Source organism: Toxoplasma gondii, chromosome X (genome assembly GCF_000006565.2).
Source record: "Toxoplasma gondii ME49 chromosome X, whole genome shotgun sequence".
Taxonomy (NCBI): domain Eukaryota; phylum Apicomplexa; class Conoidasida; order Eucoccidiorida; family Sarcocystidae; genus Toxoplasma; species Toxoplasma gondii.
This window is the reverse complement of record NC_031478.1, coordinates 5,493,271-5,511,572: the sequence shown is the minus strand read 5'-3', so window position 1 is coordinate 5,511,572 and position 18,302 is coordinate 5,493,271. Positions and strand designations below refer to the sequence as shown.

At 52.8% G+C, this 18,302-nt stretch overlaps 2 protein-coding genes across 2 annotated transcripts; one reads left to right on the top strand and one right to left on the bottom strand.

Annotated features, from left to right (window-relative positions):
* Nucleotides 1-995: 995 nt before the first annotated feature.
* Nucleotides 996-7,800, top strand: TGME49_236790 (hypothetical protein). The gene is made up of 9 exons (XM_018780469.1): nt 996-2,654; nt 3,359-3,568; nt 3,882-4,022; nt 4,424-4,508; nt 4,979-5,078; nt 5,555-5,595; nt 5,924-5,996; nt 6,608-6,711; nt 7,054-7,800. Exons 1-9 carry the CDS (start codon nt 1,818-1,820, stop codon nt 7,107-7,109), a joined length of 1,647 nt encoding a protein of 548 aa, XP_018635786.1. The 5' UTR covers nt 996-1,817; the 3' UTR covers nt 7,110-7,800.
* TGME49_236780 (zinc finger, C3HC4 type (RING finger) domain-containing protein) lies at nt 7,666-17,447 on the bottom strand. The gene is made up of 11 exons (XM_002368990.2): nt 16,198-17,447; nt 15,860-15,979; nt 15,314-15,471; nt 13,993-14,860; nt 13,732-13,803; nt 12,940-13,013; nt 12,663-12,830; nt 11,612-12,057; nt 10,724-10,896; nt 9,936-9,973; nt 7,666-9,400 (listed from the first exon to the last, which is right to left on the bottom strand). Exons 1-11 carry the CDS (start codon nt 16,718-16,720, stop codon nt 8,801-8,803), a joined length of 3,240 nt encoding a protein of 1,079 aa, XP_002369031.1. The 5' UTR covers nt 16,721-17,447; the 3' UTR covers nt 7,666-8,800.
* Nucleotides 17,448-18,302: the final 855 nt, after the last annotated feature.

The window sequence follows — 18,302 nt, the reverse complement described above, 5'->3', positions numbered from 1 at the left end:
CAGACGAACATTAGGAAGGAGACTACCGAAGTGAATATGATATTTGTGCAGCTTGTATATAAATGCTGGTTCTTCGAATATACTCTGGACAAAGTGTTCACATTAGTATAACTCAAATCGAATAATCAGAGACATTATAGTGCCTAGGATACTGAATATGACTCCGGTGATGAGCTACAGACAACCACGTTCTTTTATAACGATGGGTCGTAGCATAAAAATATGAGTATATAGGTACGCATATATATGCAGGCATATGCATGTATATGGATGTATATATATATATATATATATATATATATATATGTATATGAATGCATCTAGATCTCTCTGCGTTTGCTTTTGTATCGGTTACCGAAAGTCTTGTGAATGTTTGCGAAGAATACGTGAAACGCATGCGGGTTTCTAATATTTGCAGGTGCGTTTCGAGACGTGTCACAAGAGCTGTCTCTAAGGCTATGTCGGCGAAGAGCTCGGTTTCCCGCGTTTTTCTCTCTGCGGCTCTCGTCGCAAAAAGTAGAGGTGGAAGGCGGTCTCTCCTCTCGGCGGGTGTCGCGCTTGTCTCTTCTCTCAGCGCACAGAGGAGAAGAAAACGGAAGGCACGGGTGTATCTCGGGCGTTTTTTACCAAGCTCAGCGGGGGCGTTTTCCCAGCAGATCTCCCAGCTATATACACGTCGCACTCGGCCGTCGCCGGCGTCTTTTGAGAGTCGTTGACGCAGAAAAAGTCGATTTTCTCGTCGCGTGCGGAGAACCTTTTTGTCTGTGTGTCAGTTGGAGCCTTTCACGAGAAACCTTGTCCAAGGGCCGACCGCAGTTACTTCTTTTCGTCGGGTTCGCCGCCGCTTTTCTCAGATGCGCCCGCGCCCGCTTCACGGTGTCTGTACACACACTGCCGGGGGGAAAAAGACAGTTTTCGAGTGCTGTGCGACTTTTCGCGTGGCTTTTTCTCCATCCTTCCTTCCTTTCTCTCTCTTCTTCAAACACGAGGAGGAACTTGCGCCTTTCGAGACTCGGACACCCTCTGCGTCATGCGTCAGAAAATCCCCGTTTCTGCTGCTTCGGCGCGCGCCGAGTCGAGGGCGGCACAGGCCTGCGAGGCGGTTTTGAGTGTTGGTCAAGAAAAGTCTTCTTCCATTCACTCTGCTTCTGCATCTTAGTTTCTTCCAGTGCGTCTTCAATCCGTCCTCCTCGATTCGTCTTTCCCCCCTTTCTCTGCGCTCTCCCCTCCTTTTCGCCTCGCCTCACCTCTCCCGCCTCTCCCGCGTGTCTTGACCTTCTCTGCCTGCGTTTTCTCTTGGCTGTCTTCGCGCTGCGGCCTTCCGCCTTCGTCGGGTCCTGCGTTCGTCTGCGTTCGTCTTGCCTCCGTTTCCTTTCGCTTCTTTTCCCTCCTCGTCTCTCTCCTGGCGAGGAGACTCCCAGAAGCGAAGTCTCGACGGCGCCGAGGTTGCGGAGACTGCTCTCCGTGTTCTTCTAGCCGCCCGCGTCCCCCTGCTCGCGTTCAGCTCTGGGACGCCTTCCCTCCACCTTGTAGCACAGGGTTTTTTCTCGACGAATTTTTGCCGCGCAAAGAGTCTCAGCGCCTCGTCAGCTCCAGGCTTCGTCGGGCGGCGTCCGGGCAGCGCCTCTCTGTCTTCGCCTCTCTCTGCCGTTTCCACCATCCAGCGCTTTTTCGTCCGTCAGAACTATGCACAAGGACTCGCAACGTCGCGGGCGTCTCTTCCTCCCTACGCACCATTTCCTCAGGTGGACGTACACCGCATCCTCTCGGAATCCGATTGCGTCTCCAAACTCTGTGTCCGCGTTCTCGTCCGCTCGATGTTCCTCCCGCCTCTTCTCGACATGCCTGGGCCGTCCCGCTCGCGTTTTCCTTCTTCCTTTTCTTCTTCCACATTCTCTTCCGCAAGGCCTCCCTTCGTCCGCGCCTCTTCCCTTGCTTCGCAAGAGTCTTCGCGTCTGCCGCCGCGTTCGCTGTCGACGGCGCTGCTCCGCGACCGCTTGGAGGAGACGCTCCGGGGACGGTCGAGGCGAGGGTCGAGTCCGAGAGCCGCGCGCGAGAAGCAGTCCTCTCCTTCTCTCTTGAATGCGTCTCAGTCTTCGCTTCTTTCTTTCTCCTCTTCTCGGCGTCTCGCGCCTCCCTCGCCCTCGTCTTCTTCCACGTCTTCTCCCGACGGCAGGCTCTCCTCTCCACGCCGGCCTTCGTCTTCCACTCGAGAACCTTCTCCTTCCCTGCCTTCTTCTCGTCGACGAAACTCGCCGGCTCGAAGGCAGCCGCCTCTCTTCTGGCCCGACGCACCTTCGCCTCAGTCTCGGCGCAGCGCCTCTCTCCGCCAGGCCGCCTACGAGCAGAAGCTGCGGCGCTTCCAGGCGAAGCTGAGAGCCGCCGATCTTCTGCTGTCTCCGCCTCTCTCGCCTGCGACTTCCTCTGCTCCGCCCTCTCCCTCTCCTCCGCAGGTGTCCTGCTCGCCGCGCTCTCCCGTCTCCGACAGGAAGCGCGAAGAAGCTCCTGTCGTCTCGACGTCGACGCCTGCGTCTTCCTACGCGTCGAGGAATGCATCTCTGCCTCCGCTCTCTTCTCGCGTGTCTTCTCTCCGAGAGCTGTACTTGCGCGCAAACCGATCTGCTCGAGAAAGCGAGTCTCGTCCAACTCGCCAAGTGCGTCTCTCCGCCTGCTCGTGCTTCCGACATGGAAACAGCTTTCTCGTCTCCTCTCATAGCTCTTCTCCGTCCTGCCTCTCCTCTCAGGGCAGTCTTTGAGTGCAGCTGATTCGATATATCTATATCTATATATCTCTATATATATGAGTACATGCGTACTAATGTATGCATATATATATATATATATATATATATATGCATATGTTCATGTATGTGTGAGAGTGAGGTAGAGAGAATCGGGGGTAGGCTGAGAAAGATTGATATTGAGAGATCTTGAAGGTCGAAGAGAGGTCGAGCGAGGCGGTGCGCCTTTGAGCGTTTCTTCCGTTCAGATGATCAGTCTCCTCAAAGCCCACCAAGTGTCCTTGGAGACGATCCCAGGTGTGATTTATGGATGTCTCTGCATATTATATGTATGTACGTCTGTGTGTGCGTTTATTGTTACATACAGTGAAGGTTAACTGTCTCTACATATCTCCATGGAGATACGCGCTTCTATTACTTCCAGTTGCACGTCAACATGAAAAAAGTAAAGGTCTCTCCCTGTGTATACAGTCACCTGTGTAACTACAAATATGCATATATATATATATATATATATGTTGATGCGTATGTATGTGTGTGTATGTGTGCGTGTGAATTTGTTTTTCGAGTTTGCTTAGATTTGGATGTTGTTCGCGGCGTTGTTTGCCTTCTTTCAGAGTCCCGATTTGAGAGAGGGCCGCGCGTCTTCTCGCTGTTCGCCTCGCCAGTCGTCGCTCTCCTCTTCTTTCTCCGTTCGTTCGGGACCGCGGAACGGCAAAGCCTGCACCATGACGGGCAGCGCAAGCGACGAAGCTCTCGAAGTTCGAGTGAAAAACGTGGAAGAGAAAGCTGCGCAAATCAGATTCGCGTTCAACACGCGCAGCAAGGTACTCGTCTGCCGCATCTCTCTTCTCCAGCTCGGCTGCTTCTTCAAGGCGCGCCTCTGCTCCTTGTTTTCAAGTGTCTGCTCCTTCTTTTCCGACCTCGTGCCTCTTTCGTCTCGTTCCTCTCGAAGCGCTTGCTTCTGGCTCTCCGTCCTGTTCCACGCATCTGTTTCTTCCTTCGCAGGTGTCTGCTGTTTTCGTCGTCTGTCTCCGTCTTGGTCTCGCGTGAGATCTGTGTCAGGTTTCCTTCGCCGCCGTCTGCTTCTCGAGCTTCAGCAGGTTTCGACTTCTCTCTCCCAAGTTCCTTTCTCTGCAGCTTCAGCAACAGGAGGTGAATTCTCTCAACGACCGACTTGCCGCTCTGCGCCTGCGGCGAGACCTCCCTGTCTCCGGTTTCCTTGGAAGCGCCGGCATGGCCGAGAGGCTCATCAAAGACGAACTGCAAGCCAACAAACATGTACGCGCATCTCTTCATACATACATGTACATACATTCATATGACATATATATATATATATATATACATATTTATATATACATATTTATATATACATATTTATATATACATATTTATGTATATTTATAGGTGCCTGTGCGCATGTGTACACAACTCCTAGGCATGTAGTGTATCTGCGTATAAACATGTGTCTGGGTAGGTGAGTGAGTGTGTGCATACACCTACGTATGTAGATATTTATGTCCATCTGTATGGATGAATATATATATATATGCAATATCTGTATCTGCGTACGTACGTATGCGTTGTGTATTTCATGGACGTGACTTTGTATGGCTGTTCAACTGTATATGCTTGTTGTTGTCTCCTTTCGTGGTGGACCTACGCGTTTTTCTTTGCAGGCCCGTTTAGCGTTTGCGGAGCAGTGTGTGAGCGACGGGGATTGCATGCTGCAAGGTGTCCGTGATCTGCACAGAAAAACCTTCGGTGAGAACCTCGACGCGCGAAAGGGGAGTCTGCGCTGTCCACGGGGCCTTGCAGAAGCGAAAGATACAAGAAAGCATTCCACAGAAGGACTCTTCAAATGCCGTCGCAGCCCAAAGAACAGTGACCGTTCCGCCTCCCCTTCGTCGGCGATCTGTGTATCGACACAGGGTTCTACCGGCCTGCGGCTACCTTCACCTCTGTCGCCATCCATATCTATGAAAATGGTTTCGGTATTCGTCGCCGCCCCTGCATCTTCCTTTCTCCTTTCCGTTTCTTTCTCTTCCAAATCTCTGTGACCGACTTCGTCTGTTTTTCTTTCCTCTGCTTGCCACTCTCCACGCTCCCGTGTTTCTCTCTCTCTGCGCTTTTTGCCTTCTCCGCGTTCTGGGACCCTTTCGCTCCGTTCTCTTTCTCCTTCCTTGCTCCGTCTGCTCATCTCTCTCCCTGCCTCTCCTGTCTCCACGGCACAGAGAAGACGCGCGCGCGCCGCGGAGCAGAGTCAGGCGTTGTGGAGATTGAGGAGTCTATGCAAGGGTGTCGAGAGGTGCTCCAGGCGCTTGGAGACTCCAGGTGAGCGTGCCTGACTCGAACTGTGGGGAGAGGACCTTCTTTTGCGGGCGATTCGAAAGGCCTCAATTCCTCTGGAACGCAGCCAGAGCATTCTTTCTCTACTACTTTGCCGCTTTTGCTGATCGACGCCGACGCATGCGAGATGCCGGATGTCCTCCACTCACCTATGAGACTGGGTGGATGTACACCGCAGAGGACACTCTCGGGCAATACACACACTGCTGTTTGAACATATCAATATCAAAGCGCCTGGATTTTCCATCAACTTCTTTGTCTGCTATAGATATACATCTGTAGGTATGGCTATGGATAATTTATATACATATATATATATATATATATGTATATATATGCATGTGCAGACCCATATGTGTTCGTGTGCGTCTGCGCTTATCTATAGATTCATCTAATTTGCTTCTTTCCCTTTGTTTTCGATAGATTTTTTCTTGAGTCGGTCTTGCGGGCTCTGTGTGTAGGAAATCTCTGGAATCATCTCTCCAGCGGCTGCTCTCGGAAGGTATGAGAGTGTCTTTCTGTCGCTGTATGTGCATCCGCTTGTTTCACTCTTTTCGATCCGTCGAGGTTGTGTCGCACTTTCTTTTGTCTCTTCCGCTCGTCTTCTTTCTTCGTCTATCTCTTCTGCTTTTTTCTTTTCTCTCTCCTCTTTTTTTCGCTTACCCCGTTCGTTTCTATCTCCAGTGAAGACTCCGGAAAGCGCTGCCTCCTCGCGGGTCGTCAGGTGAAACTCCGAAGTTGCTCCGCACCACAGAACCCGCGCCTGTCGTTTTCTATTTCGGCGTGGACTGACTCCGGGGCAGCACCGTGTTTTTCCCTCTTCTTTGCAGCTTTTCAGGGCGTTCAGGAGACGATATCTCAAGAGCGCCGCATTTGCGATGACGCCGAGGCGTCGATGAGCAGGTACGCGCGACACGGTATTTCTGAAGAAAGTCCCCCCACTCGTTTGTCATCTGCGATCTCGCCTTGCTTGTGCCGTCTTCTCCCCCCTTTATTCTCTTCTTTCCTTCCAGACCTCTAATAACGCCGCTCTGCATGCCTCCAACTTGTGTGGGTCTTGTCTTCCCTCTCTCTTTCTCTCGCTCCTTTTCTCGCGTCACTCTGTTTGCTTCTTCCCTTCTTTCGTTTTCCCTCGCGTTCGCTTCCGCGTTCTCTTTTTTGCTTCTCTCTGTTGTGTCTGCTGTTCTTCCATCTTGTGTTCTTCCTCTTGGTCTGTCTCGTGTTCCTTCGCACGTTCTCCTGTTTTTCTTTCCCCTTCGTTTTCTTCGTCATGTTCTCCTTATTCTGCTCTTTGTTCCCCTCTTGTTTTCTCTTTTTCCTCCGGTGTACTCTTCCTCTTCTTTTCTCGCGTTTTTTTCGTTGTTCTCCCTCTTGTCCTTGTCCTTTCGCTCGTCTTCCCTCTTGTAGTGGGTCGGTATTCTCTTTGATCTGTTCCCTGGCGTTTTCTATCTTCATCTCTCTCTCCTTCACACTTCGTCTGTACGCTTCATCTGCTTCTTTGCGTTTCCCTGCAGGATGCTGGAAGAGCTGCGAGAGCAGGCGCGCGGCGACATTCGCGCGAGCCGCGAAAACCGCGAACAAGTTGAAGAGCAGATTCTCCAGCTCCTCGAAGACGCATGTGAGTTTTGAAGAATCCGTGCTCTCGATTTAGATGTAAAATTCGTGCCGTCGCTGTTTGTGTTTCATCGACATGTCGTGGAAAGCCGCAAACGTGATTTGCAGGGAAGCCATCTCTCAGAGGATAACGAGCAGGGAGAACGGCCTATACTCGGTTATCGGCAGACGCCTCCTCAGCCTCACCACCTTTCTTGGATTTGTCCTTTTGAGTCTCACCTCTCTTTTTGTCCTTTTCTCGCGGCCTGTTTTCGTCGGGTTCTCACCGCTTTTCCTCAGTTCGCTTCAACCTTCCTTTAGTTCTTCCCATCCTTCAGCTTGCTCTGCTTTCGGATCTTCTTCGCAGGCGTCAAAGTGGAGACGTCTGTGCTGACGAACGCGAACCTTCCGCAGCAGGCCTGACGGCGGCGAACGCGTTCTCCAGAGATTTTTTCCAAAGAACTCCTTTGTCGAACAAAGAATCTAAGCCGTGTCTTTACACTGTCTCTTGTAGAAAACCTTTTTCAGGACGTCCTCTGGGGCTTCGCCGAGCAGCGGGAGCAGCGGCCTCGCAGAGAGACCTCCCTGTTCACTCGGCCTTTTGGTAGACGCGGTCACGCACAAATCTCCCCCTTTCTACAAGCAAATCTACGAATGTGAAGTTGTACTAGAGAGATACAAATATGCAGACATCTGCATGCACAGAGCTTGCACCTGCGTATGAATGCATGTGCATCGGGTTTCCTGCTCTTCTCGGCCGCCTTCTCAACTATCGACGTTGCCAGCAGCGTGTTTCAAGAGGGAAATACAAATACGCGCACAAAACCTGAATTCTCATCAATATATATATATATAAGTTCGTGTCATTAAAAGCATACATTAATGTACATACACATACATACATGCATATATAATATATAATATATATATATATATATATATATATATATATGCGCGTGGGTAGAGAGAACAGGGAGGGCGCTCGGGTGTTGCGGTCAGGATGTGATGCATCCCCACAGGTTTTTCGTTGAGACTTTGTCTCTCACGTGAGAGGTGCTGTTTCTTCAGGTTGTGTCTCAGACTTGTCGGTTTTCTTGTCAAAGCGGTAACTGAAACACTTTCTTTGAGAATCCTTCATTGTTTTCGGTTCTCTCTTCTCTCTCCTTCATCCGCTCTTTCTCTCTCCTTCTTCCTCGCTTCTCTCTATCTGTCATCTTTCTCTGTCTCTTCTGTTTCTCCGCGTCTCCTCTCGTTCTCTCTCCTTCGCTGTAGCTTTCTCAGTCGTTCCTAGGTCTCTGTAGCGGCATTTCTGCGTCCTCTGTGCCGCCGAGAGAACGCGGGGAAACAGCGACGTTTTCGTTTCTTTGCATTCTCTGAAAAGACACTTGTGGTTGGTTTCGCGCGGGAGAGAAGCGGGCCGTGCAACAGAGAGGCGCGCGCAGAGCAGAGAGACGACCCAGCGCAGGAAGGCCACCAGACGCTCCGGAGGTAGCAGAGAAGCGAGGGAGAAACGAGCAAGGAAAAAGAAAAATGTGGACACAAATCCAGGAAGCAAAACGACAACACAAACACACGGACGGGCAGAAACTCAGGATGAACGGAAGGTGTGACTGTCCTGATGTAAAGAGTATGTATCTTTACAAACATTTCTCCTTCACCGAATAGTTCTGGCCAACAAGAATCCGATCCGTGTGTATTCCGTACAGACGGACATTAGGAAGGAGACTACCACAGTGAAACGAGAAGGGGAGAAAGACTTTGTAAAAGTCATCTCAGGCGTAGAAGGTCGCATGCATCCACCCACACAAAAACAGCTACCAGCCTCTGAGAATAGAGCAGACACATGAGAAACCTCAAACACGAGTGAGTATTGGGATGCTGCTTCGCCCAATAAGCCTCTCCCCCCTCCCACCCCCAAAATTACGAAGTCTTTTCGATCAAGCTCCCAATTCCTCCACCTCAAAACTCCTCCTCTTCCTCGTCAAATTCGCCCTTTTCTTCCTCGTCAAATTCGCTCTCTTCTTCCTCGTCAAATTCGCTCTCTTCTTCCTCAACCTCACTCTTTTGCCTTACCACCCTCACTCTCCTTTCCTTTCGAACTTCCAGGTGTGCTCTCAGGGGATGTTCCCGCCCTGGACTTTGTCCTTGGGTTTCGCTTTCTCCTTTTTCTTCTTCGCTTTCGATTGCGCGAGCAGAATTTCCCCCAGACTGCAGCCCCCGGGCCGTGGCGCGTACGCGTCCGCCACCTCCTCTTCCTTTTTATTGGCGCGTCTCTCGCCTGACGCAGTCGCCTTTGCATGCAAGCTCCTCCCCTCGCCGCTCGGCTTCTGCCAGACGCCGCGCGCGACGGAGATCTCTGGAGAAGCGCTCTCTGTGGCGGGCAGCGAGCCTGCGAGAGAAGGAAACTGCTCTCTGTTTGCACGCGCGCGTCTCTGTTCCTCCTGCCTCTTCACCACCGCCGCGAAGGAGGCTGCCGGCGAACTCGAGTCTGCAGCGACCGCCCCCGAAGGTCCCTGCCCTGGCAGCGACGGAAAGGTCGACGGACTGCAGTCGGTCGGCGGGTGTTGCGGCTCGGCAGGACACAGGCGCATGCGTGGAAGCGCAGAGGAAAGTGAGGACGCCAGTGAAGCGACAGAAGAAGCTGTGGCTGCGGCCTCGCGCTCTTCTTGCCGAAGACGCTCGCGGCGATTCGCTGCTCGTCGACGAAAATCTTCCTGAAGAGAGAAACCGATTCGCCGGCGACTCCACATGCATCCCTTCCTGGGCGGGAGACAGCGAAGCTCCACGAACAACAGACACCGACACGGAGACAAGTGCAGAGACAGAGACATTGACGCACACAACCGATGCACAAAAGCACGGACTAATTCGGAGACAGAGCAGTCCGACATGTGCCTGTATGCGTATATATATATATATATACATATATATATATATATATATATGTTGAAATGAAGAAAAGAGTTAACATTGAGTCGTATACAGAGACGCGTATATAAGTATCATTGTGAAAAACATGAGGAATTACGGGGTCCTATTTGCACAGTCTTAAGTGAAAGGCAGGAAGGTCGCTGCGCAATCGGTGGAAGAGTCGAGTCGCAGTAATCGAATTTCTGTTACAGGGAGCGGAGAAAAATTGGAAATCTGAGACCGCAAACGATGGTAAGAGGAGACTACGTGAAACTTGATATGCAGAAAGAATTGCTTTCTCGTGGTGTCCGCTCTCCAGAAGAAGTTTTTCCGGCACACCTTGAAGACGCGCGCCGTCTCGGGCGAAAGTACAGACCCTGAAAAGAGAGCCGCAGAGAACGCAGAGATGCGCCTCAGGCAATGCACCTGCCGAAAAAAGAATCCAGAGGCCTTCCCTTCTCAAAAACCACAAAAGCACCCAACCGGAAATCAGACGTAAAGCTGCTCACACAAAAACATATTTATATGTATATATATATATATATATATATATTTGCATATATATATATATATATATATATATATATATATGGATATATGTGCGTGCATACGCGCGCACACACATGAGTTTTCCCTGTGCATGCATAAATGAATATGCACGTCCAAAAAGTCGCAAAACGCCCTTTGTGCAAATTGCACTCAGGCTCACGCAGATCTGTGGTCAAGAAGAACTTTCTTCCATTTATTTATATATATATATACATGTATATACATATATCAATATATATGTATACTTTGATAGGCACTGACACCTCTTGATCGCTCCTGATTGATGGACAAAGACGTAGAGAGCGCCTTTTTCGCATGCGGTGCTCCGTCGGTCTTCCAAGCGCCTGGTGACTTGAAAGCCGTTCCGAGCGTGTGGGGCAAGGAACCCTGTTCTGATCGAGAAAGGCAAGGCGCGGCTGTTGTCGTGGCCAGAGCGTTGTCTCTTTTCTCGGCATGCGTTTCATGTTTGGGCGCCTCTCTGTGTTGCTGACTTGTCTTTCCAGAGTTGTCTTTTCCCTTCTCTTCCAAATCGTTTGCGCAACTTTCCCCGGAGACCTTTCGTCTTCAGTTTGCCTCACGCAGATCGACGTCGACTAAGGAGACCTGCGCCATCTGAGGAAGGTGGGCGAGGCACTTGAAGCGTCTCCGCAGCTGCTCGTCCACGCAGAGAGGCTGCACCTCTTGAACCGGCATGTCGCGCAGGACTGGCGGCAGGCGCTTCTCGTCGCCTCCCGCCTCCAACAACAAGCACCTGGAAGGCGGAGAACAGTCGTGGCGACAAGCAGGGTGAAGGAGGAGGCGAGGACGAGAGAGACACAGAGAGAGACGCCAGAGCCCGAGGAAAATGAGTGGAAGGTGGAAGACAGGGGAGGGAAGAGACACAGGAAACAGAGACACGCGACAGGCGCCGAGAACCTCGAAAGAAGGCAGAGGAAAGACAGAAAGAAGAAGCGAAAGACGGGAGGAAGAGATAGCGACGACAGAGCGCACAAGGCGAGGCTGCGCGCGCAGAAGACCAGGTGAGAGGAGGCAGCAGCCGTAAAGGAGACAAAAAGCAACAGCGTCAGGTCGCTTCTACCGCAGACGTGTAGAGGCCGAAGGATGAACAGAGAGTCGAGAAAAAGCAGGGACGTATCCCAGTCTGTTTCCATCACACACAAATAACCAGTTGTGGTCCACAAGAGAGCGGAATCTGAGGCACCTACGAAAAAAACACAAGTCTCCAGCATCCAGCATCTCTCACTCTTCTCACCTTCACATGTACATATACACAGATGTACACATACATGAATAAACAAACGCATGAGTAAAACTGTGTTTTCGTTTATCTATCTATCTACATATATATATACAGAGAGAGAGACAGAGACAGAGATATATATAGGTATGCATGCGTGCCTCGATACACTACAACCGTGTAGTAGAAGCGCCTGCAACACATGTCGGAAAGAGCGCTCATTTCTCACTTGATGAAGAAAGGATGGAGGAAGCAGAGCTGGCCATCTGCGGCCTGGTAGAAGTAAAACTCAGACAAGTTGAGCGGCGCGCTTCCACTCGACTTCTCCCCACCTCGGGTCCGCTTCCCTTCTCCCGCTTGGACTGAGCAGCAGGAGGCAGCGGCAGAGGAGGAAAAGAGGTCGCTGTGAGGTTGTGGGGAAGTACGCGCAGCAGATTCGTGTGTGGCGTTGTTGGAGTCGAGAAGCGGCGACGACTCGGAGAGAGGAGCGGGAGAGGGAGAGAGACTGCGTCTCCCGTCTGCCGCTGCTCGCGTCCCGCTAGCTCCCGCGTCCACGCCTCCCGAAGAAGAGTCCGACTGCGAGGAGTTCCGCGGATTTCCTTTCTCTTGCTTAGCCGTCCGCCGACGGTCACGGGCGAGGAAATGCTGCACGTCGTTCATCATCTCTTCAAAGTCCTAAGGGAAAAGAACGAGGAGCCGAAAGCCCAGCGTAACGCTCCGCGGCCTTCCATTCGACTCTCAGTCACACGATCACACTTCAGTTTTGATTTCTACCTCTTTTCTTCTCCGTCTTCTTCCCTCTCTGCTCTCCTCTCTTGTTCTCCCTCGTCTTCTGGCTCTTCTTCTCGCGCCATGTGCCCCGACGACTTGGTCGAGCTGCCGGGTGTGTTCACGCGCATTTGCTTGGGCGCGTCGAAGTTTTCGCGAGTCTGCAGGCCTGTTTCATCGCGTCTTTACATCTACAACCGAGGATCAACTTAGATGCACAGACGGACACAACCAACCTCTGTGCGCTCTCAAGAGAGTCTTAGATATGACGTGAGGCTAGTCCCGTCGTTCTCTTGAAAAGCTGAAACTCTCAAACCCCTCCCCTCGCCTTCCAGCTGCCCCCTTGCCTCCCCACAGCTGCTGCAGCCCCCACCCACACGTGAGATTGCATGCAACGATGTAGAGATATGCACAAGTCGATACACAGCAAACAGACGAAGAAATACACAGACTTACATAAATATATATATATATATATATATATAGTTTTCTGTGAACAACATAAGACTTACTAGGATTCCACGGGAGTACCAGTCTCTCGCTTCTCGATTCCTGAGATGGAGAGCTGTCACTTCTTCTTGCTCCTCTTCCTTCACGGTTGGCGGCTGGAGACGAGCAGAACACGAGCAACAAGCTCCACGCGCCGCTTCGTCTTTCTTCGCCCGCGTGAAGTCCTCGGCCTGCATGCAGCGGACAGCGACGTTGAAGAAAGAACTCGAACAATTTGCGGAGGAAGAGGAGCTCGAGGCAGGCCTGAAACCCCGGAGAAAGCAGCGCGAAAATGCTCACCATTTCCAGTGCCCGAAGAGTCGAAGCATCCACCGGCACTCCGTTGTTCTCCAGTTCCTGTCGTCGCGCAGCACCTGCAACACTCGAGAAAAAGTCAGGAAGGCTGCCTGAAGAAAATGCTTTCACACCTCAAGACTTAAAATGGAGCTGTGCATGCAGCGGGTCAGTGTAGCCACATGCATCGACCCTACACACATGTACCCGTAGGGAGGCGCAGAGACACACGTGAACATGCACATGGGAGAATCTGTCTCAAAGAGAAAAGGCAGGACACTGAAGAAAATCCATCTGCAAGTGTCGGGTGAAGGAGAGAAGGAGGAAGACATGACGCATGAAGAAGAGAACGAACAAAGGGGAGAGACAACCACGAGAAGAACCGCTTCCCGGGAGGCAACAGTAGAGGTGAGGGAGCTGTAAGTCGTTCACGAACCAGCTGTTCAGCTGGAAGATTCCTTTCAGATTCTGCGAGGCAGTCCTCTCACTTGGAGAAGAGCAAACGCGGTTTCATGGTGCTGGGAAAGTCCAAGCTTTGTCTGCAGTTAAAGTTCAGTCTTTTCTGCTGTAAACATATTTATCGAGATCGTTCAAATCACAAGAACACATTCCTTTCTTGCACGTTCTGACGATTCTGTGCTACCACCTGTAACATCATGAATCTTAAAATTGCACTGGTTTTTCGAAATTCAAACCAAGAGACTGGGGAAAACGAAAGCAGGTCGGGAACGGGGCACTCCGGAACAAAGGGAATGAAAAGCAAGGAAAAACTCGAGCTGCGATGCACGCCCTTCTCACCGAGCTGTTCGAGGTGACAGTCCCAAGGCAGGGCAGGCGCATGCGTCAACGCGACGCGCGCAAAATGGACACCTGCAGAAAATGGAAAAACAACAGAAAGGAGGCGTCCGCCGGGGGAGGAAACAGAGAACAATGGGCTGCATGAGAAAAACTTTTTACAGGAAGAGAAACGAAACCTAAAGAAGAAGATACAGAGATGGCCGAGACGCAAGCGAAAGAGGAAACAAACAGGAACCGCTCGCCTGGGAGACTTTTGCTAACCGAGAGTTCTTTCGCAAGGAAGGAGGCCGTTCCTTGTTTTCTTCTCGAGACGCGTCGTCTCTTTTTCGGCTTCCGTTTTCTCGCTCTCCCGAGATTGCGACTGCCTTGAGGCTCCAGAGGGCGGACCCTCAAGTGGCTCCGGGGATGTGCCGACTGGCTCCGGCGGAGAGACAGTTCCCGCCTGCACCCCACAGTGGGGCGCGGCAGTCGACAGCCTGCCGCGTCTGTTGCCTCGTGTCTTCTCTGCCGTCAAAACTCTCTCGGATGCGAGAAGACAAGGAACGCAGAGTCGCGAGGCGGCGAGACAGGGAGGAGCGACAGTCCTTTCAACGTCTTTACTGACAGCAGGAACGCACGCGCCTGCAGAGCCTGAGTCCTGGCGCGATCTCGCTGAAGCCTGTCGGGCGGCCTCTTCTGCTTTGCACGCTGGACACTCATGCGGAAGAAAACTCTGGATGCGTCCTGCATGCAAGTGACCTTCGTCTGCCGCGCTTCCGGGCGTCTTCATCTCTGCACATTCCCCACAGGAAGCCGTCGCGGCCCCCAGACCACGAGCCGAGAGAGAAGAAGGAAACGGCGAGGAAGATGGAGAGAAAGAAGAGATGGATGCCACATCGACGGTTTCTGCATATCCTTCTTGAGGCTCTCCGTTTCCACCTTCCGGAGCACTGTCAGCGGCCTTCCGCCCGCGGGGTGGTGCCCTTTGCTTCTCGCCTGTGAGGCGCAGCTGCGAAGCCATCCAAGCATCTCCCTGCTGTACTGCATGCACTGCATGCGTTACAGGTGAGGCGAGCGAGACGACTGTCGAGCCCAACGGTCGCGACAGAAGACAAAACGTTGCGCGCGCGCCCACGCGGGGAGGCACCACCTGAAGACAGCGAGAGAATGCGCCGAGGAGGCGTCAGGAGGAAGAGCGGGGAAGCGAAGAGCAAAAGAGCGAGGAGCAGGGAGGCGAAATGCCGGGGAGGTCAGGAAGGAGAAATCCAAAGAAAAGACGGGAAGGGACAGCACCGCGACCTCCCCGCCCCCAGAAACATCTAGGCGGCGGTGCCCGTTCTTCCTCTCTGAGCATCTGTCTCACTCTGCCTAAAGCGCCATCACTTGATCAACAGGTCCCCACTCCACAGAAAACTCGCAGTCACGCCTACATCTACAAACACATCGGCATTTACAGGCATACATATATATATATATGTATATGTATATATATGTGTGTATATTTAGCTTTGGTAATGGAAGTAGCATGGGCGCAGATGCGCGTATCCATCGAGATGCACGACATGGAAAATAAGCCACAGACGGCGAGGCAAGCTGTGCTGACTTGGTAGACGCGGGCCGGGCGCAAATCTTTGCGAGCGACAGGCTCGAAGCAGAGAGGACAGCGTTGCCAGTAGCGGCCTCCAGGTTGCTGGGAATGTTTCCCCCCCTGCTGCTCGGAGAGGACGTCGAAGTAGCGCAGAATGCAGGGCGTACAGAAGACTGGAGACAGAGACGACAAAAGAGTGAGATGAAGACGCGGCCCAAGACAACGGCCTGGCCGACCGCGCGCGGAACGTCAGCGAGGAGCCAGGACGCACACACACCCTCCGAGCCGCGCAGACAGATATGCGCAGGTATATGTCTCTCTAGTCCAGAATCTCTGCTCAAGCAAAGATGGACGAGCACTCCCAGCCGCTGTCTCCACTTTGTTCCACTACATTTATGGAGAGATCTGTGTACCTCTCTGCATGCACTCACGTGTGTGTATTGACGTTCACGGGTACGTCTCTGCGTGGGCTGGCTCTCAGTCGAGAAAGGCGACTCTCAATCAACGACACAGGGTTCGCTGGAACTCAGAAACAGAAGGGGAACAAGGAGAGGTACTTACTGTGGCCACACTTTGTGACGGCGGGCGCGAGCATCGCCTCAGGTTGCTCGAGGCAGAAAGGGCACGTGATCGGGTCTTCGGCGCTGCTGGACATTTCCACGCGCACCACGCTACTCCAGTCTGCAAAGATGGAATGCGAAACGGAGATAAACAAGCTCTCAGCCGTCGAGCGTTTCAGAGAATCCTGGGGAGACAAGTCTCTTCTGCGTTGTTCATCTCTGCGCCTCTTTCTAAACCGGCGTCCCCCTTCCCCTGGGGCATCTCAGCGTCTGTCACTGGCTCTCGATCTCCGCATCACCTAGAGAAGACTTCTCGCAGTGCGCGCGTTGCCTTCTTACCCACAAGGGCGTCTGGATTGTAGAAGGTTTCCTTCGCGTCTTCTTCGGAAGAGACGAAAACTCGGCAGTTGGCCAGAACGAAGCGTTCCTTCGCAAAGACCTGCTGCTGGGCGAGCCCCATGCTCGATCTCCAGTTGCCCTTGGAAGCGTCTCCGCCTCCTCGAGCCGCACAGGGGTTGCCAGAGGGCTTCTGATACATTTTGTACGAGAACAAACGGTGGGCAGGAATCGCCTGACTCCTGCCGTCAACCTGCGCAGACACTCCGCGGCTGGGCCGGCTTACGCCTTCCGAGCCTTTCTCGCTGCTACGATTACAAGGCACGGAACGAGCTGGGCGCGATCTCGAGCACGGAGGGGCAGAGGACGCAGAGGCTGACGAAGAGGGAGGCGGCGGGGCGGCGGCCAGCTGCGAGGCCGGAGCAGCGGCTGGCTGCGAGGAAGAAGCGCCGGGCAGAGACGCCGAGGCGGGAGACTGGCGACCGGGGTGAGACGCCGGATAGAACTCGGCGGCATCCGCTCTCATGGTGGGCGCGAGGGCACAGCAAACGAGCAGACTGGCAAAACAGGAGACGAACAAAGAGCAGGAAAAGGTGCAGCGACGAGCCGGACCGAGGTGGTAACAGCCCTGTGAGAACCACCGGCGTTATTTCGCGAAACTGAAAACTCAAAACGGAACCTTCCGATCGGCTGCACTCCCGAAGCGGCGACGGCCAACAGAAGTGGAAACCACACGAAAAGGGTGAGCGCAGGTGTGCGGGAGAGTGGCGCCCTCGAGTGTATGTAGACCTGGAGTTCCCAGAGAAACGACCCAGGCAGACAATCCTCTCGAGAGGTGGCACAGAGGACGGGACAAAAATGGAGAGGGGGCCGAGAAAAACAGCTGAGGACTGACGGACGCAATTCACGGAAGAGGAAAAAGAGCGTTCCACGTGGCTCGGGCAGGCGGCGCGCGCTCCCATGAGACGAAGGCGACTGCAGAGAGGCAGGGGAAAACAGTTACATTGCACAGAAGCAGGCACGAAAGTGAGGGGAAGAAAGGCGGGGTGGTGGGTAATTTGGAAAGTATACACGGGTGTCCATCCAGAACGGACGAGGTCGCGGACGGGGCCTGCCGGGCGGTGTGTCCTCGGCGTTTGAAGTGTTCATCCCTTTCCAGCTCTCGATTTCACATGCCAGGACTGCCCGACCGCCTTCCGGGAAGGTTTCACAAACTGACGAAAGCAAAGAACTTATGAGGCATGTTCTCCCGCGAGAAAAGACGAGTCGCTCAAGCTTCCGTGTCGTGGACCAGTTTGCCCAGAACAGGTACGCATGAACGGAGATCAGGGATGCGTATCACAGGGAAAACAAGTTTTTTCCGGCAGGCAGTGATTCATAGTAGACAGACTTGGACGATAAAACCTTAGCGCGTGAAGGAAAATCAAAAGGACCACGTGGAGCGTGTCACGCGCGAAGAGTCCAGCGTGAGACACGCTTCCGTGTGTGCAAGTCGCACGAGCCGCCACGTTGCCCTGCCAAGGCACGAGTCAGTGCGAAGAAACAGGCACAGGGCACATCTGCAACTTCAAAAGGCCAAAACCTTCGCATCTATGGACAAGACAGGAATGTAAGCCAAAAACACAGCCTTCCCTGATGCTGCTTGTCTCGTCGGCCTTGGAGATACTGTACAAAGGGGGAGAATCTGCATGCGGCCATGTCTCCAATTGAGTCGACTGCGATCCCACGCGAGAACCGGAGACAGCGATCGGTTCTTTGGGTTGCTAGTGGATTGGCGCCAGATACAAATTTGGGAGTTTAAACGCCAAGTTGTTTTCCTTGTATCTTCGGCATGCAACAAGAAGCGGGACCGCCTGTCAGGAACAGGCGGTCCCGCGCCGGTTGAGTGGATATCAGAGCGAACACTCGTTTTTCGTGGTATGTAACAACGAATGCAGCGCGTAGCGGCAGACACCAGCCAAGTTAATGGTGGGCGTAATCAATAGAATAACCGCATATGACCAGTGTTCTATAGAGTTGCTGTACCGCACCCGCCGGCGTAGAGAGGCAGCCGTCGGGCGGCTAGCACTCTTCAATACGCGAGCGCGCGAAAACCGAGGCTACTAGAA